General features: G+C 51.2%; 9 protein-coding genes across 9 annotated transcripts; 5 read left to right on the forward strand and 4 right to left on the reverse strand.

Moving 5' to 3' along the window:
* Positions 1-1,290: 1,290 nt before the first annotated feature.
* MRS44_010721 (uncharacterized protein) lies at positions 1,291-2,695 on the forward strand (the record flags this gene model as incomplete). The annotated part of the gene is made up of 2 exons (XM_046274111.2): positions 1,291-2,142; positions 2,195-2,695. 2 exons carry the CDS (start codon positions 1,291-1,293, stop codon positions 2,693-2,695), a joined length of 1,353 nt encoding a protein of 450 aa, XP_046128245.2.
* Positions 2,696-2,946: 251 nt separating this feature from the next.
* MRS44_010722 (uncharacterized protein) lies at positions 2,947-4,269 on the forward strand (the record flags this gene model as incomplete). The annotated part of the gene is made up of 1 exon (XM_065620221.1): positions 2,947-4,269. One exon carries the CDS (start codon positions 2,947-2,949, stop codon positions 4,267-4,269), a length of 1,323 nt encoding a protein of 440 aa, XP_065476410.1.
* Positions 4,270-4,570: 301 nt separating this feature from the next.
* MRS44_010723 (uncharacterized protein) lies at positions 4,571-5,889 on the reverse strand (the record flags this gene model as incomplete). The annotated part of the gene is made up of 2 exons (XM_046284506.2): positions 4,571-5,288; positions 5,339-5,889. The coding sequence occupies 2 exons, from the start codon at positions 5,887-5,889 to the stop codon at positions 4,571-4,573; spliced, it is 1,269 nt and encodes a 422-aa protein (XP_046128244.2).
* Positions 5,890-7,371: 1,482 nt separating this feature from the next.
* MRS44_010724 (uncharacterized protein) lies at positions 7,372-11,318 on the reverse strand (the record flags this gene model as incomplete). The annotated part of the gene is made up of 3 exons (XM_065620222.1): positions 7,372-10,043; positions 10,103-11,155; positions 11,273-11,318. The coding sequence occupies 3 exons, from the start codon at positions 11,316-11,318 to the stop codon at positions 7,372-7,374; spliced, it is 3,771 nt and encodes a 1,256-aa protein (XP_065476411.1).
* Positions 11,319-14,715: 3,397 nt separating this feature from the next.
* Positions 14,716-18,284, forward strand: MRS44_010725 (uncharacterized protein; the record flags this gene model as incomplete). Its single annotated transcript, XM_046272243.2, has 5 exons — positions 14,716-15,766; positions 15,817-16,247; positions 16,304-17,410; positions 17,457-17,672; positions 17,727-18,284. 5 exons carry the CDS (start codon positions 14,716-14,718, stop codon positions 18,282-18,284), a joined length of 3,363 nt encoding a protein of 1,120 aa, XP_046128242.2.
* Positions 18,285-18,680: 396 nt separating this feature from the next.
* On the reverse strand, positions 18,681-19,607 carry MRS44_010726 (uncharacterized protein; the record flags this gene model as incomplete). The annotated part of the gene is made up of 1 exon (XM_046282326.2): positions 18,681-19,607. The coding sequence occupies one exon, from the start codon at positions 19,605-19,607 to the stop codon at positions 18,681-18,683; it is 927 nt and encodes a 308-aa protein (XP_046128241.2).
* A 538-nt stretch (positions 19,608-20,145) lies between these two features.
* MRS44_010727 (uncharacterized protein) lies at positions 20,146-21,704 on the forward strand (the record flags this gene model as incomplete). The annotated part of the gene is made up of 4 exons (XM_065620223.1): positions 20,146-20,284; positions 20,387-20,527; positions 20,583-20,919; positions 21,044-21,704. 4 exons carry the CDS (start codon positions 20,146-20,148, stop codon positions 21,702-21,704), a joined length of 1,278 nt encoding a protein of 425 aa, XP_065476412.1.
* A 301-nt stretch (positions 21,705-22,005) lies between these two features.
* On the reverse strand, positions 22,006-23,786 carry MRS44_010728 (uncharacterized protein; the record flags this gene model as incomplete). Its single annotated transcript, XM_065620224.1, has 2 exons — positions 22,006-22,843; positions 22,921-23,786. 2 exons carry the CDS (start codon positions 23,784-23,786, stop codon positions 22,006-22,008), a joined length of 1,704 nt encoding a protein of 567 aa, XP_065476413.1.
* Positions 23,787-24,617: 831 nt separating this feature from the next.
* Positions 24,618-27,546, forward strand: MRS44_010729 (uncharacterized protein; the record flags this gene model as incomplete). Its single annotated transcript, XM_065620225.1, has 8 exons — positions 24,618-24,761; positions 24,819-25,080; positions 25,135-25,266; positions 25,382-25,777; positions 25,832-26,163; positions 26,671-26,822; positions 26,873-27,348; positions 27,392-27,546. 8 exons carry the CDS (start codon positions 24,618-24,620, stop codon positions 27,544-27,546), a joined length of 2,049 nt encoding a protein of 682 aa, XP_065476414.1.
* Positions 27,547-27,706: the final 160 nt, after the last annotated feature.

The raw sequence follows: 27,706 nt of genomic DNA on the forward strand, positions 1-27,706 counted from the left end.
GTAAAGATGGCACCCTCTCGATCAATGTCAGCAGCGATACATTCTTCCCTGATGATGACCTCCTCTTGCACTACGGCGTTGAACTCGAACGGTCACACACCCTTGAGGAAGAAGACCCAGAAACGTTCAATATAGTCGACGCTTAATCCCATTAGTCAACCCGCCATTTCCCAAGCTTATGTCCAGGCAGTTCGGAGATCTACCACTGGGTACATAGAGACAATCACCACGACCTATGTTGCGACCTCTTCTTATCGCTACGTACCTACGTGATATGTACCAGCGGGATAATCAACTGATTTGGCTAGAATGAACTACATATACTCAACGAAATAATACCATATTGTTAGCGGGCGGTTCAAAGCATTGAAAGATGCATGTCTAAGGCGATTCAAAAGCACATCCTAGAAGTAGTTGAGACTTAGAAGAGACTGGCGCATGCAAATCTTTGCTCTTCAGCGATGAATGGAGGGGGTACGATTCATGTGATTTCTGGGGAGAGATATGAGCGAGCTTAACACAATAAAAAGAATAAAAGAAGTCATGGTATTGAAAGTGGCAGTTGGTTGTGTCCGTCACATGCCTTTCGGCCGTGAGCCGCAAATGCCGACATTTTGGCCGCTAACTTGCCGCACCGTCGCCGCAGCATGGGTTGTGGTGGGTTTGCAATCTGGGGAAATCTTGGCTCTGGAGATGGTCATTTTATACAGGCTCAACTTTGACAATTACAACACCAGAATTGTTCTTCCAAATCCTGAGAATTATGGGTTGTAGCTTTAAGGGAGCGCTTGGCCTTTTCTACCGTTGGAATTCCACATGCTGAGTTTACGGTGAGACCCAAGCCCACCCACGTTTTATGGCTGCGACGCGAGGAACTCAATCGCCCATTGACGATGGCATCTCAGCCTCCCAAAAACTAGCTTCACTCCCGTTATTCCCGTTTTTCCCGTCCCTACCGCCTAAAAATGTGCTAATGACCAGCTTCAAGGTTGTCATCCCCACTGCTGCTCAACCCTTTCGTCTCTCCAGCGTCACGGCGCAGGGCGACTCTGGCCAATTGAACAGTTTGATCGTCGTAATTGCTGGGTTTTTTTTAATGCATATTTCGTGATTCTCGGCCGGATGACCGATGCCGGGGTCGGAGGCGGAACCCCGCGAAAAGTCAAGGTGGGCTCCGTCAAGGGCGCGCCGGACATGCGGACGAGTATTACTTTTACATAAACCCCAGGTACCTCTCTCTCCAGCAATGCGTTTTTGGTCCCGTATCTCTTCGTTACCCTTGAACTCGAAATGGCAGCTTCCGAGATGACGGCTGTGGACGACAGTGTCTGCCCTACGCCCATCGACACTGACCCAGAGTCTTCACTGGAGAAGAAGCATCATGGCTCTGATGACGACATCTCTTCAACCCTCAATGGCGACGATTCGGACCAAACATGTCCAATTGACCCTGGAGAGCCTCCCGATGGCGGTCTACGAGCCTGGCTACAAGTCGTCACTGGTCATCTCGTCGCCTTCAACTCTTGGGGCTACCTCATCAGCTTTGGCATCTTTCAGCCCTACTACGAGGACAAGTTCCAGCTCCCGCCGTCGACCATATCTTGGATTGGGAGTTTAGAGGTTTGCCTCATTTTTCTTGTGGGGACCTTTTCCGGTCGCGCTTTTGATGCGGGTTACTACCGTACTGCACTCCTCATCGGCCTGTTTCTTCAGACCCTCGGCGTCTTCATGACCAGCATCGCGTCGGAGTACTGGCAAGTCTTGCTAGCTCAAGGCATAGCTCAAGGACTTGGCAACGGTATCGTCTTTGCTCCGACAATAGCCAACATGTCGACATACTTTACAAAGAAAAAGACCATCGCCATTTCCGCTGGGGCCTGCGGTGCAGCAACCGGAGGCATGGTGTTCCCCCTGATCGCCCAACAACTCATGCCCAAGATCGGATTCCGCTGGACAGTCCGAGTAATGGGCCTAGTCGTTCTCGTGGCGTCCATCCTCATCATGATCCTGGCGAGGACGAGATTACCTCCGAGAAAGGCTGGACCGCTTGTGGAACTTGCGGCGTTCAAGGAGCTGAGCTACGTGTTGTTTGCCGTAGCCATGTTCTTTACTCTTTGGCCGACATGGATCTCGTACAACTATGTAAGGTCGCTTAATGAGACTCTTTGTTTGGCTGGTTACTCACGTTTAATAGGCTCGTCAATACGCGACTGACAAACTGCACGGAACGGCTTCGGACTCTTTCACCATCCTCATTGTCATTAATGCCGTGGGTATACCGGGACGGATGGTTGCAGCCTGGCTTGCAGACCGATACTTTGGCGCCGTCAATGTCTTCATCCCGACCATCCTTTCGGCCGGCATCTGCATCTACATGTGGTCCCAAGTCCACACCCTCCCTGGCGGCTTCGTCTGGGTTTCCGTGTTTGGCTACTTTGGCGCCGGCATCCAAAGCCTCTTTCCCTCGACGTGCGCGAGTTTAACAAAGGACCTGAGCAAAGCAGGAACAAGAATCGGCATGATTTTCACAATTATTAGTTTTGCTGCCCTTACAGGGTCGCCGCTTGCTGGCAAGTTTATGCAGATGACGGGCGGTGATTATCTGGCTGCGCAGATGTGGGGAGGGTCGAGTATGATGCTCGGGGCGGCGTTGTTGTTTGCGGCGAAAAAGGTTGAGGAGAGACAAAAGCCATGAATTGGATATAATATTGAATAGACATAGACTGTATAGAATACTTACATACATACGACATTTCACAGCATCTTTTCGCGTTGCAATTGGCTGCTGTGAGACTCGACTGAGCATCTCGGCCCCGCGCCAACTGTATCCCCGGATTTTCGCGGTACATGAGGCTTCTAAAAATTCAACCTCAGATCCCCCTCCAACATCAACAATTTTGACGTCCAACCCCCCAATCTCCTCTCACAAGCCATGTCCCCGGCGCCATGGATATGCAGGAGCTGCACTCGAGCGCTGGCTCGCTCTCACGTGCGCCAATTCGTGCGCTTCGCCTCCAATGGTTCGTACAAAGCCACCCGTTGAGGCAAGCTCTAGCTAACGATTGCTCTCTAGATGCCTCGTCGCTTCTTGCTCCCGCCCTTCTTCACCGCGCACAGTCCATGACCTCCGAATACGACGAACTTCAAAAGACTCTCAATGCTTCTTTCGATTCTACAAAGGCTAAGCGCGTCGGCGAGCTTTCTCGGGTTGCCGAGGCTCTGAAAGCATGGGAAAAGTCGCAGGCTTCTGTCGCTGAGCTGACAGCCATGCTCAACGACCCTGAACAAGACGCCGACCTTGTTTCTATTGCTCGCGATGAGCTAGAAGGCGAGACGGGAAAGCTTGAGTCCCTCGCCAGGAACCTCTCTGCCAGTCTCACCCCCCGCCATCCTTTTGCCGATTTTCCCTGCATGATCGAATTCCGACCCGGTCCCGGTGGTCTCGAAGGCCGATACTTTACCGATACGCTTTTCAAGATGTACAAGGCGCTCTGCATGCGAAAGGGTTATCGTCACAGCGTGATGAAGTACGAATTCGCAGACACGGCAGGCGACTCATCCTCCTCAGCCGGCGAGAACCCCCTCCAAGAAGCCGTCCTCGAAATCCAAGACCAAGGCGCCTTTGACCTCTTCCGCAGCGAGGCAGGTATGCACAGAGTCCAGCGCATCCCCAGCACCGAGAGCAAAGGCCGCGTTCACACGAGCGCCGTCGCAGTATGGGTTCTCCCCTCGTTTCCTGAGAATGGCACTGGCAGCGTCGACTTTGAAGATCCGGAGAGCGACTTTTACGTCAACCCGCAGGAAGTCAAGATTGAAACAATGCGTGCTCGAGGTGCAGGTGGACAGCACGTTAACAAGACAGAGTCGGCGATTCGAATGACGCATTTGCCCACGGGGACGACGGTATCCATGCAGGATCATAGATCGCAGCAGAGGAACAGGGAAGAGGCTTGGAAGATGATGCGTGCGAGAATTGCAGATCAGAGACGAGAGGCGAGGGAGGAGGAGGCTGCAAAGTTGAGGAACAGTGTACTGTCCAAGACGCAGATCACGCGTGGTGACAAGATCAGGACGTACAACTATAACCAGGATCGATGTACCGACCATCGCGCGGGGATAGATGTGCATGATTTGCCCAATGTGTTGGAGGGAGGAGAGAAGCTGGATAGGATCATGGATGGTGCGAGGGATTGGCTCGTTGGTAGAGATATCGAGCTCCTTGTCACAGAAGAGGAAGCAAAAGAGAAGGAAAGCAAGAGCAAGAAATAGAGACCAGTGCATAAAAGTGTAGAATAGTATTGGATGTATTATACAGGACCTGCTGTAAGATGGATGAGATGGTCTCTGCTGACGGCATGAATAGAAGACGACATATCCTCTCATGATACCCTTTCATAGTCTTCATCTCGGAATGCAACTGAATTAAACACCAGATTATACCCATTTTCAAGACACCAAACTCCTGGCAAGATCACAACCAGGATATCCATGTCTTGCGCTCCCAGCCATCAACTCCATGCAACGTTCAAGAACCCCGTCAAACTCATTAACCCAAATCCTGAATAACGTCTTACATGAGACCTCCCAGGACGACTTTGCCAATGCTGGCTACTTCCGTCTTGATATGATGTCGGCTTTGATCCTCAAATTCTCGTACAATACCCTGCACGATAATCTTTCGCACTCGCGAGTCGGCTTTGGTGAAGAGCTCGGCGACGGGAGCGGAGCATTCGCGGGGTGAAGGCACAAGAGCCAAAAATCGGGTATAACAATCGATCAAGACGTCGCACAATGTCGCAAACGTCTCAAAGTAGTCGGGGTCGAACGGTAGTGATGGTGTCAAGAGATGCGTATACTCTTCGCCAGGAAGCAGATCCGTTTCTGATGCCGCAAAGTTCATAACTGCGGGCGCGGGTCCACCGGCTGCTGGCACTGGAGCCATCTCGTCCACCATGGGATGCATATCAGCTGCAGATGTTGATCGTCGCGACTTGCCGCCCGGTCGGCGGAACATGCTGGGAAGTCGGGCGCGGGTCAAGGAGGCGGCTGTGGAGGAGTCGCCGTGGAGTTGCTGGAAAGAGTCGTATTCGGAGAGGAGGGTGTTGAGACTTCGGAGAAACTCGATCGGAGTGGAGGAGTAGAGGTCGACGACGGTGGGGAGGGAGAGGCCCAGGAGGAGATGATTTGTTGCTTTGCGACCGAGCTTCCGTGCGTCGAACGAGGGCATGCGGTGGAGATCTTGCTTTTCGAAGAGGTAGGTCTTGAACCAGTGGACACGGCCTTCATGGCTGCATGCTGTCAGTGTGCGATCATAGGAATATGCTGTTGGACAACGCACGCTTTGCGCAAATAGTCAAGCGTCGAAATGCGCTTGTTGGCGAGCTCGGTGACATGATGGTGCATAATGCTGGCCTCGCTCTGCTGCCACACACCAGTCGTGCCAGGCGCACCGTTTGAAGTCCCATGAGACGTCATACCGCCGCCCAAATGAATTGTTGATCCAGTCGCAGTTCGATTCAACATCTGAATGCCCAAGTCGGGAGCCTGCGGTAGATGATGACCCTCGGCGAGGTCGGGTCGGGGTGATATTTTGGCAGCGGCAGCCAGCGCGTATTCAGGGAGGGCGGGGGGCGCTGCTGCGTCCGTCACGTAGGCATTTGGACCGTTTCCGAATGAGCTCCCGCGGCGGCGCGATCCGGACAACGAGGACTTGCGCGAGAAGGATGGCTTGCGGTCCTTGATCAGGAGGTTCGGGTGGTTGGTGTTGAGGGGGTCGACGCCGTGGCCGTCGCGGGTCGTAGGGCGGGAGGCGGCGGCGTTGGAGGAGGAGGAGAAGATGGAGGTCGAGAAGATGGGCGTGCCGGTGGAATTGGGTGTCTTGGGCGGCATTTTGGCGGTGGGCTTGTTGGTTATTAATTAGAGACTATGGAGTGTGTGGTAGGTAGTGTGCGAGTCGTTTGAGAGGCTGTGCGGCAGCCGCGCGTAAGGGATGGCACACTCTGTCGGTAGGATCGGCAGGTAAAAGGATGAGACAGCGCAGCTGCTTTCGAGCAAGAGTCAGAGCCGCAGACGGTGGTAGCGTTGCAGCCAAGCAAGGGGGTGGGTGGAGGGGGTGGTATGGAGGGGAGAGTAGGTGAAGTGGCGCTGAGGATTGCGCCTGTTTGGCGACTTTCCCAGCTTGAGCCCCTGGCTGGGAGGTTGTATCGGTGGCGGGTTCGAGGGACGATCGTGATGAATGACGCTGATGAGTGAGTGTATTCTTTAGGTGGTAGTTGTTGATGTTTCTTCAGGCCCGCCGCCCCCTGTTTGGACAAAAAAGTGGACATCAAAGCGGTGATTGCATTCGGCAAGGGGTAAGAAGGGAAAAATAGAAGATCCAGAGTGGAGGCGAGGGGCAGACAGGGATGATGGGTTAGGGGACTTGGCCACGCTACTGCAAGCCATTCGACGACATGTGCATTCTACATGAACTCCAGGTTGTCATTACTCGTGTTTTGATCCTATTCGATGTCGATATTTCATCCCGTCGGTCATACATGAGCTGTTACCTGTTGGCGTTCTTGTCACAAAACCCCATTCGGTCTTGTTTGTCCCACTGGATATACCCACCTCCAGTAGCAGACACTAAGCTACAGGTTAGGAGGTGCCACAAAGCAGATGCAGGATTACAATTCTCAACGCATGGCTGTATCATTGTGATGAACTGTGGCTATTGTATAGCGACTTTTGAAAGAATTATGTGTGGAAAATTTGATCATTAGATCATAAGACTAGACATCAACCCATTCTGTCAACGAGGGCTTCCACCCGGAACTAAACACCGATTGTACGCAGCACGACCGTTTCCAATTGGCGTCAATTCCCCGTTTCATCCAGCAAAGAACGCCACGGATAACATCAAGCTGCAATTGATGTATCATAGGAGATTACAATGATAGAGTTTATTTACCTAAGCATTAAGACACGAGGGGTGGGGCCCTTTCTTACTCGGGCTGGCAAACCCAGGCCGCGAAGGCCCCAGGCGAGACTAGACGACTGAAGAGATGATAGAGTACTTTCCACTCGCTATGCTCGAGACCTAGGGCGAAAGAGACTTCATTTCTTGGGAAAATGACATCTTTCATCCCCTTGATTGTGTAGAGAAACATGTACACTGACTCTGTTATGATGATACCTATACAGGCGTGATAGGACGTCACCCTTCTGCAATGGGATTTCCCGCGGGTCTTCACATGTGCCAGTCTTTGCCTAAATATCTACCGCCGTTTCAGTTTTGGGTATTTCAAACCTTTAGTATAGGCAGATGCAAGTGGCTGGCCGATTGAACGGCGAGCTGAGAAAGGGGCATGGCTGGCGCTGGTGGTCGTGGCTTCATTCTGTTGCCCCATACTTCAGCAGCAACTCTTCTACCTCGGGCTTCCACTCATCCCGTTCTTCCTCCTCATACCACGGAGTGTGCTCAAAAACCCCACCCTCATCTGTCAAGTCTGCCCTAGCAGCTGCGAGGGCACTTCCAAACCTCCCAACCTCAGTCCGTAGGTTCACTTGGGCTCCAGCATCGAGCAATATCTGGACGCCCGATGCGAATCCCCAGTAGGCTCCTGCTATTAGGGCAGTTCCAAAGACGACCTCTTCTCCGTCGGGGATCTGGTCTACTTCCACTCCCCGGTCGAGCAAGAATCTGACCAATTTCATTGAGTGAGACTGCATTGCTGCTATGAGAGGGCTTCCGTAGCACCCATGCGGAATATGAAGGTGGACATCTGCTCCCTTCTCGACTAGGTACCTACATGAGGCGAAATCGGTAGAGGCTGCTGATATAAGAGCACTTCCATATAGCCCAGTAGGGAGGGGAAGGTTCACATCTGCCCCGTACTTTATCAACATGTCTATCTCCAGGATGCGGCTGGTGTTGAGGATGTCAGTTCGAACAGCAGCAGCAAGAGCACTTCCCCACCGGCCGACTTTGGGGATCGCATTCACTTCTGCTCCATTCTCGATCAGAAACTCGACTATGGCTGGGGAAGGGTCGAACTTGAAGCAAGCAGCTATGAGAGCACTTCCGTAGATGCCAGTCGGCGGGAGCTGGTTGACATCTGCTCCATGCTCGACAAGAAGCCGGGCCATGTCTAGGCTCCGACTGTGTACGGCAGCGATCAAAGCATTCCCGAAATGTCCATGTGGCAGTGGTAAATTTACATCTGCCCCGTTATTGATGAGGAGTGTAGCCTTGTCTGGAGACCCGTAGGATGCCGCAGAGGCCAGGGCGCTTCCATACGCTCCAACATGTAGTAGAAGATTCACGTCTGCCCCCCGGTCGACCAATAGTCGGCATATGCTTGCACTCCGTGCTGCAGCGAGGGCGCTTCCAAATCGGCCGCCCTGGAGAAGCAGGTCCACGTGAGCACCTCGTTTGAGGAGAAACTCAACGATGTGGGTGTGTCCGCGGGCTGCTGCCGCAGTAAGGGGACTGCCAAAACAATTCCCGTGTTTTTCAGGGTTCACCGGCGTGCCTCGTCTAATGAGGCTCTCACAGATTGGCATGTAACCTGACATGACCGCCATGGTTAAAAGACTCTCTCCGGCTTGATTCAATGCAAAAGGGTCGAATTCAACGTCGGCTGACTCCCACCAATCTCTCAGGGGGTAGAAGACTGGATAGACGCAAACCCCAAATAGAGGACTGGACTGCCCGAGGAATTCTTTGTTCGCAAGTACCCCACGCTGAAGCCCAACGGAATCGACAAGGCGGACCCATCGGTCGTAGGCATCGGAGCTATTTGTTGGTGAGCCGAGAAACCTCTTCAACATGGCGGTGAGATTGTCGTATGGGGCGAGGCTAAAGTCAATACTGGAATCGTCGTATTTTTGGACATATACCATCCATAACCTCAGAGCGTAATCTTGTAGAGGAGGGAAGGGCTGATCAAATCGTTCCTGCGGCGCTGCTTTATCTGGTTTCACAAGCAGAATAAACAAGTTGGCCATTGTAACGAACAAATGCGCACTTGACGTCGTGAAGCGCTCGTCAAGATATTCAACCACTGACAGGTGGCAAGGCCTCCAGACGGCGGGAACATAGACAAGGGGATCCGGGGTTTTGTCTAGGAAAAGCAGGTTTGCGCACCAGCCGAGGAGCTGCTCTTCTGTGACTTCGCCAGGCCCATCAATCTCCTCGGCGTCCGGGTCCACACGTATCGCACCCAGAAGATCTTCGGTAGAGAGAGGGAAGGGCGAGGCCATGACCCATTTGAGAGCCCTGAGTGTCCGAACTCTGGAGTATTCGGGACGATCTTGAATCCTCTGATAGATCTCGTCGTAGGATGACTTGAGATCTTTGGGGAGCTTTCCTAGTCTGGCTCGGAGATCCTTTACGTGATCAATGACCCTGAGCTGGTCAACCTGTAGCCTGGCCCACTGAAACTTGCCGTCACTCTTTTTGATCAGTGTCTGGACAATCTCTTCCTTCAAAACGGGGTTCCCTGCCAGGGCTATGCTCCACAGGCTTTCGCTAGCAGTGCTCTGATTGATGAACTTTGCAATGTCGTGGGCATTGTTTCTGGCAGAGATCTCGAGGTTGGGTAGGTGGATTAGTCGTTGTCGAATGTCGCCTTCTGGGCGGCTGGAGATAAAGATCTTGACAGGTCGGGATGAAGACTTCAATGCGTAGTCAAAGATGTCGAGTAGTAGCCTTCTCTCTTCGATCTCGCATTCATCTAGAGCATCCAGTATGATGGTGGTGTGAGGGTAGAGGTTAAATAGGTGAACCAAATATTCCTTGCAGAGATTGAGAGTCCATCCAGCTCCGTTCAGCCGAGACTCAACGTATAACTGCTTTAACTTGGGGTCGAGATGTCCCGACATGGACCTGGGTGATGAGAGCTGTCTGATGAAGCTCCGGAGAACTGAGAGTGCCTGTCGGCGAGTTGGCTCAGTTTGATTGCAGTAGAAGTAGGCGAAACCTTCATGATTTGGTTTGCTTCCAAGGGTCTCTGCAACCAGATCAATGACTCTCGAAGTGATAAAGGTTTTCCCAGTACCTGCTGCAAAGGGGTTAGAACAGCTTGCTTGAGACGTATGCTATCGGGCGCTTGGTACTTACCAAACCCTTGGAGCCAGAAAGTGATGGAAGAGGTTTCGCTCTGCCACTCGTAGAACTTTGACTGTTCAACAATCCAGTTACAGGTGCCCTTGGTCCTCGCCTCCTTTATCCGCTCATGAGGTTGATTGTACTCGAGCGGAGAGATCCAATTCAGAACGCGTATCAGCTCCTCCACCTCCATCTTCTCGAGGACTTTCTGGACGTTTTCGTCAATCCGAAGAACGGGCTCCTCAAGCTTTAGGAGAGATTGAAGCTTCTGCACTTGCTCTCGAGACTTGGCATCAGACTCGGCACTCCGCGTGCTCTCGCAGACGGAAGCTTCCTTGATGACTTCGTTCTCGAATTTTTCAAGTTCCGATAGAAGGTCTGTCCCCTCGGTTGGCCTGAAGACGGCGTAGAGGGAGCGACTTGCGGTGCCTCTGCAGAGGAATTTGCCCACCCGTGCGAGGATATGTAGAAGTGAGGCATATAGGTCAACCAAGGCCTTCTCGAGGCCGCTAGCAACTCGAACATTGATTGTGTCGCAGTTGTAGAGAAGCTCATAGATCTGGCATCTGTGAACAATCCTTGTTGTTTTCTCAACGCTGATTAGCGAGAACGCCATGTGCTCTTCGTATGAAATGGCGGATTGAAGGATAAACCTCATCGCGGCCCAAGGCAGGGCTGCATGTCCAGGGTCGTACTGGACAATCGTGTCGCCGACCTCTTTGAACTTGTTGAGCCATGTTATGGCGTTACTGGCCAGATCGGAGAGATTAATGGTAGTGCTGAATACATTGACGGTTGTCCATCTCTTGGCTTCGCATTCTTGTCGTTTTTCATCAACCAAAGCAATGATGCTACGTATTCCGGGGCCAGATGAATCTAGAAACTGCTGGGAGTTGCCGTTGATCCACGTCTTGTCGTCTTCCGAGAGCCTTCCCATCGCTTCATCCCATAAGTTGGACTTGACTTGGCTCTTCTCTGGGGGCCCAGTAGTGGGACTTGTCTCAAAAGAAGAAGGTGATGGCTTCTCTTTCGACTCCAACACCGCGGGGTCAACTTGTTTGGGCACTATTAATAAGTGTGAGCGCATATAAAGTCAGATTTATGCTCAAGCGGGCTTGCCATTTGATTGTTGTTGAGAGGCAGCCGGTTTGGCTTCGACCGGTCGCCCAGGCTGATCATTACCATGGTCACCTGAGCGAGAAATGCCGCAGCATAGCATTCGCCGCATCGTGCTGCCTACCGAGACTTCCCTACAGTGCAGAAAAGGATTGGGACCATAGGAGCTCAACGGAATATCCAGAGGATTGACAAGGTTGACTGAACACGCTAAAACACAGGCTCGAAAAAAAAAGAAGATGGCACGAAGAACAGGTGAGATTCGATGTGGACACCCACTTGGGGGTGAATCTGCCTTGGCTGTAGCGGCCAATAGCAGAGCTGGCCGCGACAAGGGGCTGGACCAACATTTGCTTTGTTCCCGACTGCTAGACGACCTTGATTGGCCTTGATTAAGCGCCGAACAAGACCAAAAGTTGAAGTTAAGGCGGCTGTCTCCAGCTCGTCGAGAGAACTACTACGATCGGTGGAAATTTAATAAGTTACTTTAATGGGAAACATGCCTGCAACTCTGACTGGCTACAAAACTCTTGCGAGATATTTATATCACATCCAATCTCCTACGGTTTGTGTGGGCCAGAATCTGCCGAACAGATGCTGGCTATTCCGCCTTGTCTATCTCGGCTGGGGCGTAGCATGACACCCAACAAGAGAAAGGATCAGGCTCCCGACAAATTTCAATGCATATCAAGGCAATCAACTCCGTGCATGCCTGGCCCAAATATAACCAATGTTATTGGAGAGCCAAGACCTCAGTCGCGGGCAACAGATGCAGTCAGCAAGCCACCCTATAAATCTCATATGAGGCCTCACCTCCATGGTGACTGCACTTGTTCAACGACGCACAAAATGAATTTTTAGCGTTTTACAGAATATGTTTTTGCGACGTGTCACCATGTGTCGATTAACATGCTGGTGATTAACCCTCTTTAGACTCAATAAGCACGAGTTAGGTTCGGACTTGGACAAGGATCTCTGCAACTAAAGCTTGAAACTCTGTCATGAAAGATACACTGGTTTTATATTCCACTAAAGAGTAATAAGCTGTGATTAAGTCTAGTTCTAGGTACTCAGGGTAGGGAGAGAATAAATTTAATATACCGAACTGTAGGTAAAAAAGACACTGATACTTGAGTAGTATTGTTTATGGATAAAGGCCTTAGCGGTAGGGAGGGTTAAGAACAAATATTAAGGGTATGTATTTGAGCTTCAAAACGATGACGTGCCCCAATTCTATGATAAAACCTATACTTACGAATATGACGAACCTCTATCGTTCTTTTACCGATGTACTGTTGGTTACCTCGACCTTGCTCTACCTGAAGTGGTAATTCTAAACCGCTAACAAGTCCCGCTCACAATGAATCAAATGTCAAGTTTGGACTTGGTCTTGTCCAGTTTCTTGGTCGATTCTAAGTCAGGGTTCAATCTTTTGGGGTGTTTTGACCAATGCATTCCACAATCAACTGATCGCGCGACCATTCAGTCACAATAAGTAGCATGGTGCATTAGAATAGCCGGAGATCAATTTTTACAATGCCGGCTGACAAATAAATCTGGGATTTTTTTCGGTGATTTGAATGCAGAGAATACCGACGTATCGCAGATTAATCCTGCTACTTGTCCTACCCGAGACTGTCAAGGAGTTCCCAACATCCCCGAGATCTACCTTCCGTGATCCAAGAATGTGACCGCGTGCATCGGCGCAGATGGGTTAGTCATGACCTACACTCCGAAAAGTCTCCGACAAGGTACTCCCCATATTGGTACTTCCAATGCATATCACCACGGAATTCAAAGACAGTGACATCCCGGGGTGGCTGGAGGCGGCACAGCAGCTGTGGTGCAGGAAATCCCAACTCCACCAAGCAACACGACCTTCCATGTTGGTGAAATGAAGCATCGACTAAAATGAACACTGCCACAATTCTCAAGGAACTTGTAGATAATTGTCTCGAGTACAAAAACATGGAATGTTGTACCCTCACCGTCGATGACCTCACGTCACCAAAGCCAAGGCGAAGCTTATTCCCAACAAGCTTAATTACATGGTGGGTCGCCAAGACTGATCCGACATGAGCTTCCCTGGTTCTTGGCCTTGGATCAACCAATCTGATCATTCGAGTGTCATACCGAGATGAAAACTCCATCGAGCGGATTCCAAGGAGAACTCCGACGGATCTTTTGATGTTTTGTCCATGGATCAAAGGTCAAGTCCGTTCCTTGACATGTCTTTCTTAGCACTTTTGTCAACTCGGCGCATCATCTCGATGCCTCACCGCCTTGGGACATTTGACTAGAAGAACCGAGCCAGTCCTTGGGCTCAAAAACCCTCCGGCATTTGATTTTGCTTTTGCACTGCCTCGCGCGAGCGGCCTCCCCCGAAGGTTAGAAAGGGCTATCCCCTGCCCAAGTTCCACCAAGCCGAAGCCATCCGCTGGGCCATCGAGTCGATGACACGACTACTGAAAATACACAGCCCCCTCGAGGCTTTCGTCATCTAGGAAGGTGACGCCTTCAAGGAGGCAATTTTCCAGCGGGGAGGCATCCCAAGAGTGCGCGTCTCGGCGATTTCAAGATCTAGATGCCTCCGCAGATACGGAGATGATATCCTGTTGTAGAAAAGATGTGTTTAGCGGGATGGCTGTGTTTCTGAGACCTTTCACGTGTTTGAGGTTCGTAGAGTACTTGTACTTGATGGTGATGGACTTGCTCAAAGGGGTCGGAGGGGCGTTGCACTGCCCCCTTTGGCGCGACGCACGCGTCGCATTTGAGTTGATTTTTGATTGTTGGACCTGATCAAATACCTCATCAAATTTCTCTTCACGAGCTCGCGTTGGCTCCTTCAGGGGAACGCGGAGCTGTGCCGCGATATTCGCATGATTCATCAGTTGAAGCTTAACTGAGAAACAAGGTCGTTTAAGACGTTTTGGCTGTACGGCACCTGTGTTTGGCCTAGGTCTGTGCTTGGTAGTGAGGGATCAAGGCATCTCGTCTTGGGCAGTAGAAGACGCGGCAGTTAACCAGAACCAGGTCAAGAAAATCAAGACTAAAGTAGGAGGAATCTTGGCATTGCTAGTCGAGTTTGACCAAGAGTATTATATCCCGCAATGGATCGACACCTGTCAGGGCGACAAGCAAAACGCCTAGTCTAGGTGACTGTCAGAGGCGCATGCGGATTGGTTGCCACACACCCCCAGACCATGCACCTCGCCGAGCCTATTACTGCCTCGTCCGTGTAGTTAGCCTTGAAATACGGAGTACACCCAGGCGTCCCTCTGCCTACGAGGCAGGCTGGGGTTTGACTTGATACACTTCCTCTCAGCATAGCCTCATTCTTCGGGAGTTTCGTATATTCCAATCGTTTTGTACTACTCACGCGGCCTCTGGCTAAGCCTCACAAGACCTCGCCAAGCTTAAAATCGAGCAAGATTCCCCTTCTTGGCTCTGTCTCCTTTAAGCTTATTCCTGTCTTTCTGCTCGATTTACATGTCGAAAATTTAATCACCATGACTCATCAAACAGACAAAATCCAACCTTGCACCCCTGGTCTTACCGCAAAACGTTCACGGTTAGGCTCAGGGGACCAGTCGAGCCTTTCCGACCCATTTGTTACAGCGTCGTCTTCCGGTGGTTCTACAGCGGAACTAGAACACTTTGAAGTTTCCCTACGGCCGGATCCAGGAACCGAAAATGACTTTACGGTCGACAACAGCCCCTTTGCCTTTTCCCCTGGTCAACTCAACAAGCTGCTGAACCCAAAGTCTCTTGATGCCTTTCGCGCGTTAGGAGGTTTGAGGGGCATAGTCAATGGCCTGCAGACGGATGTTGCTTCTGGATTAAGTGCGGAGGAAACGGCAGTGGGGAAGAATGTTACCTTCGAGGAGGCCACCGGGTGGCAAACAACCACAGAAACCACCCCTACGAAGCAATCCCCGTCGACACCCGCAAAAGAGCCCACGAAAGAGCCTTTCGGAGACCGTATACGAGTTTACAATCGCAACGTACTCCCAGCAAAGAAAGCTACGCCGTTTTGGAGGTTATTATGGAACGCATACAACGATAAGGTTCTCATCCTCCTCACGGCAGCGGCTGTCATCTCTCTTGCGCTGGGACTTTACGAAACATTTGGCGTCAAGCATGAACCCGGTGCTCCTACTCCGGTTGATTGGGTCGAGGGTGTGGCCATCTGCATTGCCATTATCGTTGTTTCCTTCGTCAGCGCTGGCAATGACTGGCAAAAGGAGCGAGCCTTTGTCAAGTTGAATGCCAAGAAGGAGGATAGAGAGGTCAAGGTTACTCGTTCGGGCAAGGTGGTTATGATCAACGTTCACGATGTGCTCGTTGGTGATATTCTTCACCTTGAACCTGGTGACCTTGTGCCGGTTGATGGTGTCTTTATTGATGGGCATGATCTGAAGTGTGATGAGTCTTCTGCTACTGGCGAGTCGGATGCTATCAAAAAGACTGGAGGTGTGGCTGTTATGCAGGCATTGGAAGCTGGACGCTCTTCAAAGGGTCTTGACCCTTTCATCATCTCTGGTTCCAAGGTTCTCGAAGGTATGTTTCAATCTCGTAGCTTACACAATACATTGCTAACAGTAATACAGGTGTCGGCACATTCCTTTGCACCTCGGTCGGCGTCAACAGCAGCTACGGCAAGATCATGATGTCCGTCCGCACCGAAACAGAAGAAACCCCTCTCCAGAAGAAGCTCTCCAAACTCGCCAGCTCCATCGCATACCTCGGAAGTACTGCAGCCGGTCTTCTCTTCTTTGTCCTCTTGTTCCGTTTCGTTGCCAATCTCCCCGGCGATAACCGCCCCGCAACGGACAAGGCTTCGTCGTTTATGGATATCCTCATCGTTGCTGTCACCATCATTGTTGTTGCTGTGCCGGAGGGTTTGCCTCTTGCTGTTACGCTTGCTCTTGCGTTTGCTACGACAAAGATGTTGAAGGAGAATAACCTCGTGAGAGTTCTTCGGGCGTGTGAGACTATGGGTAATGCGACTGCTATCTGTTCGGACAAGACGGGTACTCTGGTAAGTCGCACTCAAGGAATCACAGACATACGGATTGATGCTGACCATTATTATAGACAACTAACAGAATGACGGTTGTCGCTGGTACATTTGGTGACGCCAACTTCTCCAACACTGAGAAGCATGACACCCCAATCGCAACCTGGGCCAAGATGCTCACGTCTGATGCCAAAGACATCATCATCCAAAGTGTCGCCATCAACTCCACTGCCTTTGAAGGTCAGGAGAATGGCCAGACTGTTTTCCTCGGATCCAAGACGGAGACTGCCCTTCTCGATCTTGCAAAGGAACATCTCGGTCTTGAGTCTCTGGCCCAAGTTCGAGCCAATGAGGAGGTTGTTCAGATGATGCCTTTTGACTCGAGCAAGAAGTGCATGGGTGCTGTTATCAAGCTTCGATCTGGAGGTTATCGGCTTCTCGTCAAGGGTGCTTCCGAGATTCTTCTTGCCTACTGCACCGCCAAGGCCGACATTGACACCCTCGGGGAGGAGCCTCTCACCGATGAAGATCGTCAGACCTTGAATGATACCATCGACGTCTATGCGAGGAGGTCTCTCCGGACAATTGGTCTCGTGTACAAGGACTATCCCAGCTGGCCCCCTTCATATGCCGAAGTCACTGACAACAACCACGTCGACTTCGCGTCTGTTCTCAGCGAGCTTGTCTTCCTCGGTGTTGTTGGCATTCAAGATCCCGTCCGTCCCGGTGTGCCTGAAGCAGTGCGCAAGGCTCAACTTGCTAAAGTCACCGTCCGCATGGTCACCGGTGACAACGCCACGACTGCCAAGGCCATTGCCAAGGAGTGTGGTATTTACACTGACGGGCTGGTAATTGAAGGCCCTGACTTCCGGAGACTCTCTGAGGAAGAGATGGATAAAATCTTGCCCCAACTTCAAGTCCTTGCTCGTTCCTCGCCTGAAGATAAGAGGATTCTCGTCATGAGACTCAAGCACCTTGGTGAGACCGTGGCTGTCACTGGAGATGGCACCAATGACGCTCCTGCTCTCAAGGCTGCTGACATCGGTTTCTCTATGGGTATTTCTGGCACTGAAGTTGCAAAGGAGGCTTCGTCGATTATTCTCATGGATGATAATTTTACGTCAATCATCACTGCCCTCAAGTGGGGACGAGCTGTCAACGACGCTGTCCAGAAGTTCCTCCAAGTAGGTCACTCTCATTCTACAAAGTAACACGTACTAACATCAGCAGTTCCAAATCACCGTCAACATCACCGCTGTTCTCTTGGCGTTTATCACCGCCGTTTATGACCCCGACATGGAGTCTGTTCTCAAGGCCGTTCAGCTCCTCTGGGTCAATCTCATTATGGATACCTTTGCCGCCTTGGCCCTTGCCACCGACCCTCCCACTGAAGAGATTCTTGATCGTCCCCCTCAGGGCAAGGACAAGCCATTGATCACCGTCACTGTAAGTTCACACCTCTAGATATCTCGTACCAGTATGCTAACATGCAATGCCTAGATGTGGAAGATGATCATCGGCCAGGCCATCTATCAGCTCGCCATCACCTTTGTCCTCTACTTTGCCGGCGACAAGATCCTCGGCTACGACACCTCTATCGAGAGGCAAAAGACGGAACTCGACACCGTCATCTTCAACACCTTTGTCTGGATGCAAATCTTCAACATGTTCAACAACCGCCGCCTCGACAACAAGTTCAACATCTTCCAGGGCGTCCAGCGCAACCAATTCTTTGTCCTCATCACCCTCCTCATGATTGGTCTCCAGGTCATCATCATCTTCAAGGGCTCGAGGGCTTTCCAGATTATCCCGGATGGACTTGATGCCACACAGTGGGGTGTTTCCGTCATCACTGCCATGTTCTGTCTTCCCTGGGCTATTCTCATCCGAATTTTCCCTGATGAATGGTTTGCTGCCGTTGCTGGCTTCGTTGGCACACCATTTGTGTTTGTCTACAGGTTCTTGCTTGAACAGTGGAGCAAGGTGAAGGGTGTCTTTTCTAGGAGAGGCAAGAAGAATGATGATCCTGAAGCTGGTGTCACACCCGCCGCGAACTAGACGAGAGAATGATACAGGGCACAAACATAGAGGTTAGGGAGAGCTGCAAAGCACAAGGGTAAGATTTAGCATGTTTTTCTGTTATGGGTTCTGTACGAGTATGTTATTGTTGAGATGTACGATTGTATTTGCCGTCATTTGCGTTGAATTATCTACTTTTTCTTTTTTGAGAATCTGCCACGTAATAAGATCACGACAGGATTAGAGTAATGCCTAATGAGATACGAAGAATAAGAGATTTTAAACTATTTGTTCAACACGGTGAATGTCATACCATCACCAAGTACCCAATAATTTTAGGGATGCGCCTCCTTTAATGGACAACCGTCTTTGGAAATGGAAGTATTCGCAATACAGACATGGTCGCCGTATCAAGCCAGGTACACGGAATCCAGATCACATCACCACCTTGTCCAGCTCATTCTCAGTCCAAGTCCAAAACTTTGCAGCCAGCTCATCATCCTTCCCATCATCCGTTGCTAGGCCTCCTCTTCCAATGGGCTCATAGTACTCCCCGCTTTTGACACCCTTTGATACTGAAGCCCAGAGCTGGTTTTTGACTCCTTTTTCAACAGGCGTCAAGAGCATTATCTTGATGATCCCCCGGAGGATCCAGCTGATGCCTGTTGCCTTTACCGCCAGCTCAGTCTGTACAAGGCCAGGGTCGATGGCAGAGACGGTGAGATGAGGGTACCGCTCGGCGAGCTGTCGAACCCAGAGAATGTTTGCCAGTTTGCTCTGGTAGTAGCATTGAAGTGGACCTGTAGACTCGCCCGTCGTGTGAAGCGTGCTAAAGTCAAAACCACCCTTGCGTAGGTAGACATGGCCGTGAGAGGCGAGACAGACAACTCGGGGCTCTGTCTCTGTTTGTTCTTGAGAGGTATTTTCCAAGACCGGTAGTAGGAGCTTCGTGAGGTATGCGTGCCCCATGTGGTTAGTGCCAAACTGAATCTCATAGCCGTCCTTGGTGAGTTCAGGCGGAACTGCCATGATACCAGCATTGAGCATGAGTATATCAAGACGCTCCGATTTCTCAAGAAATGAACGTGCCGCTTGGTGGATAGATTCGAAACTGGCAAGATCCAGCTCTAGGAGCTTGATTGCCGCATCTGGAACTTGCTGCTTGATCTCGGCGACCGCAGCTTCAGCTTTCTGGAGGTTACGAGTAGCGAGCCAGATCTGAAGAGGTTTGTGACGAGCAAATTCGAGGATGGCCTGCTTCCCAAGACCAGTGTTGCCTCCTGTAACTAGGATGACTTTTCCGTGGAGTGATGGAATATCCTTTTCTGGGTTGAATGATATGGAGCTTCTGGTGAAACACATTGTGGCAGGGCTGAGGAAACCAGAGTTGACTTGATAGATGCAATGAGAAGATGGTAGAAAATCCAGGCGAGGAGCAATCCGTTCTTATAACAACCAAACGGTCGCCATGATCCTCCCTCTTACCTGTGTGCTCTTTCGTTCTGAGCCTTCAAGCTCGTAAACTCGTCTTACGGCCCAACTTCACCATGGCCTCGATTTCGGCTTCTTACAATTTGCCATTTTTGTCTTGGATCAGCGGCAGTACAGGCAGACGGACAAGAAAGCATGAATTAGGGGAGGCGTTGACAAAATAGACCATCAGGTAGTACACCAATTATTGCAAAAGACCAGTTGTTTATTTGTGTCCAGGATTTCCTAGGCGTAAGTGGCAAATGGCGATCATTTCCTATCAAAGTAATCAGTACGGTCTTGGCGCGGATCTGAGCTGACGTTGGTGCTGTCGTTATAAAACCAGAGGGCGTCATCAAGTTGGATCAAACTCGTTTTGGAAAACAGTAAGACGGAAAGCTGGCATCTCCGGAGATTCATTGCATGCAAAATGCTTGGTATTACCAATGTTGAGGCACAAGCAAGTCAGTATCAAACCCCTCTCAGCATGTCAGTCAACCTGATCCTTGTTCCAGCTCCAAACCCCGGTCCATGGATCATCAGCACTTCTCTCGACAAGCCAGATCCACGTACGCGCAGACACATTAGGAGCCATGTGATGCGCGGTAGAAATACGCGTGCCGATAGACGTGCGAGGGCAGATGCCCGGTCTCAGCCTAAACCCGCTCTAGCTTCTGTCGAATCGGCCTGCCAACAACGGGTGATTCCAGACGGAGAGCGGATCCATATTCCCCGAAAGCTTGCACCCGAGCTTGCATTAGACCGATACGGATTCGAGATGAAACCATACATGTTGAGTCTCATGCATCAAGGTATAAAGAGCTACATTTTCGTAATCCTGTATCAGACAAGCCTGACTCTTCAAAGCCTTCATTACTACCAAACCCTGTGTCTATGCTGTCGACATGAAGCTTGTCAACGAGACTGAAACCCAGGTCTTTGACCTATCTGATATCCACACCCACCGAGCCACAATTCATTCCATACTCTTCACGGCCCAAGCATTTCAGGACCTTTCTCTGGGGCAACCTTGTGGCAACACTGCGCAGTTTCACCTTGGCAAGACTCTTCATCATCTCCAGCAAAGCCTCAATGACAGACATGGCGCAGTAGCAATGGCCACCATCGCGATTGTGGCAATGCTGGCGTCAGCCGCTGCTGTATTTGGAGATTTACAGACTGTCAAGAAGCACATGGATGGGCTGTACCGGATATTTGAGCTGCGAGGAGGAGTGGAATCTCTTCAATGTGGAAGCCTTGTACAACACAAGGCCCAGCGGCAAGCCATGGCTGATCACCCCTTGGTTCTTCCAACTAACTTGTAGCAGACTAGACCTTGCCCTCGCCATGGGAACCAACCGCAAGCCGCGACTCTTCCCCCAGGAAATCTCTTGGGAACCGCAAATCGCCCCTGCAGGGTGTGCCACATGGTGCAAGGAACTCGAGGCGATCCAACCATCACTTGATCCAAGACTGCTCGCCGTCTGGGCTGATTTGAATTGCTACTCCAAAATAGCGAACCGCGCTCAATCTGGGCTCGAGGTAAAGCCAGACCTCTTCTTATCGCTAAGCACTTCTGTTCCGAATCGGTTACTTCACCTCGAGTATGATAGCGCGTCGCTAGCTGAACTTATGAGGCTGTCAATGCTGGCGTACATCAAGGGTCTTCTCTTTCAAATACCTGGTATCGGCAGAAACATGCGATGCCTGTCGGATAGGTTGAGTCTTTCACTACAGGCCCAGCAGTATCCGCCACCTCAAGAGCATGCACATTTTGTATTTTGGGCCTTGTTTATCTCAGGTTTGTCCATCTTTGAGTCGTTCGACCAAGAATGGCATCGCATAGCCCTTATAAAGACCGCATCGATACTTGACGTTGGAGACTGGACTCAGGCGAAGGAATTCTTGGAGAATGTTCTGTGGGTTGATCGGATCTATGAAGCAGGGGCCAAGGCTGCCTTCGAGGGGCTGTTCGGTGTCGATCAATAATAGAAACTCCCCTGGATCGCGCCATTACCGAGCTGGGTCTCGATCTCTCTGGGACGGCCGGGCCCGCCTTCGTTGCGGGTCACAATCAGATTCACCGTTGCACCAGAGTCAGATCATGGCATGAATTGACGCCGGGATCGACACCACTGGGTTTGGAAGTTATGTGACCACAAAGAAAAGCATGGTGAACTTCTGGGAGAGACGTGCCGCATCGGCAAGCGACCCACTGACATGACTGGACGTGTCGATACAGAAGGCGATGGCCAGTCCTATGTTGATACTCTCTTCTATTTGTTTCTATCTAAGCATCTACTTCTTGCAGCCCAAATAGCCACGTAGGAGCAAGTGGGCGTGTCCCTGTGCAAGCAGCCTCTACCGCATCAGCCAAGCTACCAAAAGCGACACCCCTTCCCGACACTCCCGGCCCATAATGAGCGTACTTTGCCGAAATGGTCATGATGTTCTGCGCTTTGTGAGGGATTACGGGCTCTTTCAGCATACACCAGCATGTGTCGGTAATGAATTGCGCGCCAAACTTTACTACCACGTCTCGGTCACCGGATTCTTTGGCTTTTTTGTAGACGAAGCGGCTCGTGGTGATAACCATTGCCACTTTGGGCGATTTTGTTTTGTTCTTGATGAGATGGATCAGGCGAGGGAACTCCTCGAGCGCGAAATGGGGATTTCCCAATGAGATGATGTCGACCGTGTCGTTTTTGGCTGATTGGAGCTGTAGCCATGTCTCGGCCAGCTCTCTCCTCCCTATAGTCATCTCAGGAATTTCCTTTGGTACAACCACTGTGTCTGCCTCTGGTGTCACGCCTCGGATATGGAACATGGCCGCTGATGACGTTGTGGCAAACCCAGCACTGAATGCCTTCAAGTCTGGGACACCGGGATTGCTGCTCTCGAGGCCAGAGATGGTGGGGATGTCGCCGCCAACCAGCGACCCTATGTGGTAGCCGAGGAGAGGAAATGGCGAGTCATCAAAGCCAGTGAGCTCATCCGTGTTGATGTGAAATGACATAGTGGGTCGACGGCCCTCGTCGAGATGGCAACCCATCACAGGAGCCCGTCCTGTGAGGGCGATCAAAACGTCAAGGTAGTCGGGATATTTCTGTGTGCGGGCACCGAGGACGCTATTGGCAAAGGCGACGGCGTTGGACTCCCCCAGGCGATCTGGTCGCTCTGCTGCGGCTTGCTGTCGAGTAGGTACGGGGCGCAGGTGAAGCTCATGGTGGCGCCCATGGCCAGGTACGCATCACCAATTTTGGAAGCAAACTGGGAGATGTCAGGGTCGGTACCCAGGGCCCGCCATCTTTGTCGGTCGACGTCGAGGGAGTTGCACGTTGCTGGCACGCGAACACGACCTCCAAGCTCGAGAAGGCGCTGCGGAACTAGGAGGCTTGTCTGGCCCACGAGACAGCAGGCGTCGATATGGACCTGGGAAACAGTGGTGAGATCTTTTGCGCCCTGGATTGACGCAAACTCGACTATCAACTCCATGGCCATCTGCGTCGCTGGGTCGTAGCCCTCGCCCCGAAGCATGCGCTCATCCTCGGGAGTCGTCTCCACACTCTGAGAGTATGGCCGATCGAGTGACACCAGCTCGTCGCCAATCATCAGGTCCTTGGATGTGATTCTGCAAGATTCAGCCTTGAATACTTTTGCCCACGCAGCGTCATCCTCGATCAGAACCACGGGAATGGACTTGGAGTAGAGAGCACCCGCCAGCAAAACACCCAGAACAAGAATAGGGTCCATCTCGCGAAAGATCAAGGCACTCGGGGCCTTTCCCAGGTAAAGCAGCTCCAGAATTACGGCACTCGAAGCACAAGATCCGCGACCCTTGCGTAGCGCAAACGCCTTTCCCTGCAGAGGAACGCCGAGGAGGGGATGGTGCTCATCCATTACAACGCCCGTCTCGGCATTGACGCCCATCATGAAGCTGATGGGCGTGTCGGAGAAGACGATGTCCGCGTCAGCCGTTCCGGGCACGAGGAAGCGACCGGCGGCTGGCCGAACGGTGCTTTCGTCCAAGAAGGCTTGTAAACGGCGGAGAGGGACGGCTTCTGATCGCATGACTGGTAGATGGCTGGGCAACGAAGGAAGCACAAGTGGCAAGTCTGTGTGTTGTAGTGGTAGGCGTGAGGAAGAAAGCAGCAGTTAGGGCATTTGAAATAGGCAATTCCAAGGGACCAATATTACTATTCTACACGAAAATGGTACACATGGTCTCGGATGTTCTACCCCAGTTGATGTTGAATTGGCCATTACTCACATTCCAAGCCAAGAAGATTGCCTGCAAGTTTATTGGGGGTTGATCAGACGCATCGGAACCGTGTCCCGGTTCAACGGAAGGCCATGAACGGAAGCCGCATACTCAAAGTGCGAGGCAGTGGTTGAGATGGAGGCATTCAGGCTATGAATTCCGCGTTGATCAACCGTGGCATGCGAATGCGCAAGGTAGTTCCGCCGTTAACAGATTAACTATCCCCAACTGTCGTTGTCAACCTAAATAAGCAGCCAATTCCGTCCCTGCTTATCGCGCCCCGAACATGACTCGCCACCTCCTTTTGGTCATATCCCTTTCTCGATCCCCTATCAGCAACCGATTACGCTTAACATCGGGTGATACTAGACCTCTTATCGTTTGTTTGAGAGGGTCAGCGGGTTAAATGCTGTCTTGCGGAGAAGTAGTCACGATGATCTTGCAGAAGCGATAAGCGGAGGCCAGGGACTAGAGCTGGGGTATGTCTCGCCATCAACTAACGGGGAAGGCTTCGCCGTGCTAGATAGACCTACGATGGTACGTATGATTCAAAGAGATTAGTATAAAAGTATAGGATGCCTTGCCTTCTTCTCCCTTCAGTCCATTTCATTCTATCTCACCACACTTAGAAACCAGCCATCATGACGTTTGTTCCAGACGATATAACTGCAACCAAGGAGAAACCCCCGATGCCCGTTGACCATGAAGTTGGCAACGTGAGCAACAACGTCCAACACGATGCGGTGTTTGGCGAAATCACTGATGAAGGTCCAAATTATCGAAATGTGTGCCACATTCTTAAAACACACACGTTATGCTGTTGATCGTCTGACAAGTCATAGGTCAGTTGGATAGGCACAGTAGGCTTGATGATGAAGACACAGATCGGTCTAGGTGTCTTGTCTCTACCTTCAGTTCTTAACACGCTGGGTTTGATCCCTGGTGTGATCATCCTCTGTGTCATTGCCGGCATCACCACTTGGTCCGACTACATGGTTGGGGTGTTTAAGCGCAATCATCCGGATGTCTATGGTGTCGACGATGTTGGACAGCTGTTGTTTGGTCGGATCGGCAAGGAGCTGTTTGCTGCCGCCTTCATGGGCCGTATGCCCCCTACTTGTCTGGGTTTCTAGGAACTTTTACTGATGAATGCTGCAGAATATGTAATGGCTGCCGGCTCAGCCATGCTCAGTCTCTCTATTGGATTTAACGCCTTGTCGAATCACGGTGCCTGCACAGCCGTCTTTGTCACCGTCGCCTTCGTCCTCGTCCTCGCTTGCGCCAGCCTCCGTACGCTTGGCAATATCACCTGGGTAGCCATCACTGGTGTTTTCAGCATCATAACCGGCGATAAGTCTTTAGCTTGAGAACTATATCTAGCGTTCTTTTCTCATGGTTCCCTCAGTCTTGATCGTTACCATCAGCGTCAGTGTCCAGGGCCAGCCCCCTGATGCCCCAACCGACATCGTGTGGAAGTCGGATTACAAGCTCATCGGCGATCCAACCCTTTTGGAAGCCGTGTCGGCTATTGCAGCCATGGTCTTCGCCTACGCCGGCACCGGTGCCTTTTTCCCCATCATCGCCGAGATGAAGGATCCACGGAAGTACACACGTGCCTTGATGGTCTGTCAGACTCTTGTCACCATTGTATATGTAGTGGTGGCCGTCATTGTTTACTATTATTGCGGATCCTACATCGCCTCGCCAGCTCTTGGCTCTGCAGGGCCAGTGATTAAGAAGGTCGCTTATGGTATCGCTCTACCCGGTCTGCTTGTGAGCGGTGGTCTCCTGACACACGTAAGTCATGCGTCGACTGAATTGAAACTCAACTGTCGAGCTGTTGACTAACTATTAGATCGTACCAAGTCTCATCAAAAATACATTTTCGTTCGCGCACTTCGAGGGACCAAGCACCTTGCATCCAACTCAGCCATCCATTGGGCCTCGTGGCTTGGCTGTACCGTAGGAATCAGTCTCATCGCCTATGTTCTTGCTAGTGCTATTCCCGTATTCGGTGGCATTGTGTCACTGGCTGGTGCCCTCTTCGGTACCCTCCTTTCCTTCCAGCCCATGGGATGCATGTGGCTCTATGATAATTGGAGTAAGGGCAAGCAGAACCCTACTACTCTGTGGTGTCTGATGGTGGGCTGGAGTGTGTTTGTTATCGTCTCGGGCACCTTCCTCATGGTAGCAGGCACATAAGGCGCGATCCAGGGCATCATTGACTCGTATCGTGCCGAAGGAGGATCTGCCGCTTGGTCATGTGCGGACAGCTCAAACTCAAGCTAGGCGTGAGCCTTCTAGCTTATCACCGGGTGGTACATGTATCTCAAGCAGATTGCGCTTTGCTGGCCAACTCCAACGCAGCCCAGTCCGCTTTTCCATGCCTTGTTCATTTCAGTCTTGTTCAATTTCCAGCCTTCGGATTAAAAGTGGCATCGCAGCATTAGTTTAAACATCATCAACCCTCGTGATTCAAGATCGAATTCAAGCAAAGGAAGAGTTGTAAGGTTTTTCTATTAAGTCGACAGTATTAAGCATTCATGAACCAACGATGCATTTAAGGGACTTTTCAATGGCGATCAATGATGGAAACTCGCCTAGAAACTAATGCCGATAATGGATGCTGAATTCAATCACGAATCCATCTCAGGAAGGCGCCATTTCTTACTAACTCGAAAGGTTTATCTGTAGTACAAAGCAGCGCCGTCACGTGTCAGTGCTTGGAGAGCGTCAGACAAAGGTAGCACACCTTCGGCCGCCGCCGCGTTCATTTCTGCCAACACCATCACGACCAAGGCGATGACGACGATTCACATCCTACGCCATGGGCAGGGCCGCCACAAGTATGTTGCAGTTTTCGGTCATGAACAAGCGTGGCAGCTAATCTGCGTAGTGTCCAGAGAGGCTACCCATACAGAGATCCTCCTTTGACAGAGGTTGGGTGCGAACAAGCCAAAGCCGTGCGACGAACCTTGGCCGTGAGGCCCGACCTTATCCTAGTATCTCCTATGACCAGAACCATTCAGACTATGAATATCGTGTTTGGGCACCTCTTCAACGACTCTTCTGGGAGTAAGAAAGTCGAGGTTCAAGTCTGGCCCGAGTTGCGTGAAGCGCATGACGCAATCTGCAACAAAGGAATATCGCGAGCAGAACTTGCCGCCAAGTTTCCTCATCTCGACTTTTCAGCATGTCGTAGGCAATGGGACTACTCGGCGCACAGCCCTGAAAGAGCGACAGCTCGAGCTGAGAGAATTCGGCGGCGCCTGAGTGCCCTTGCTTCGTCTGGCAAATACAAGAACATTTTTCTGGTCACTCATCGTGGCCTCGTCGCTTTTTTGGTTCAAGGTCCCAGGTTTAGTGTTTGCGGTACGAGTCCATCAAGCAATCAAGAAATGCTCACTAACAGCAGTTTTACAAGAGCATCGTTCGTATCAGTTGGCTTCGGGCGAGGAAGTGGATAAGAAGCGGCTTGGCGTGAATATCGATACCGGCCTGGAACAAGATTTTGGTCCGACCTTGCTGGTTCCTAAAGTCTCGGGGGAAACGGCTAGGCTGGGGGCGTGAATCTGATGATCAGCGCAAGTTGGTCACAGGGCATCATCGTTCTACTTTATTGGGATTATGGAGGCGCAACGAGGAGTTGGGCCGGGCGTGTTTTTGTGGTCAGTCCTTTGTGAAGTTGAGCGATTGTTTCCAGGGCAGCGTGATAATAAGATACGAGGAA

This window comes from Fusarium solani (genome assembly GCF_023522795.1).
Source record: "Fusarium solani strain SB1 chromosome Unknown bctg00000006, whole genome shotgun sequence".
Taxonomy (NCBI): domain Eukaryota; kingdom Fungi; phylum Ascomycota; class Sordariomycetes; order Hypocreales; family Nectriaceae; genus Fusarium; species Fusarium solani.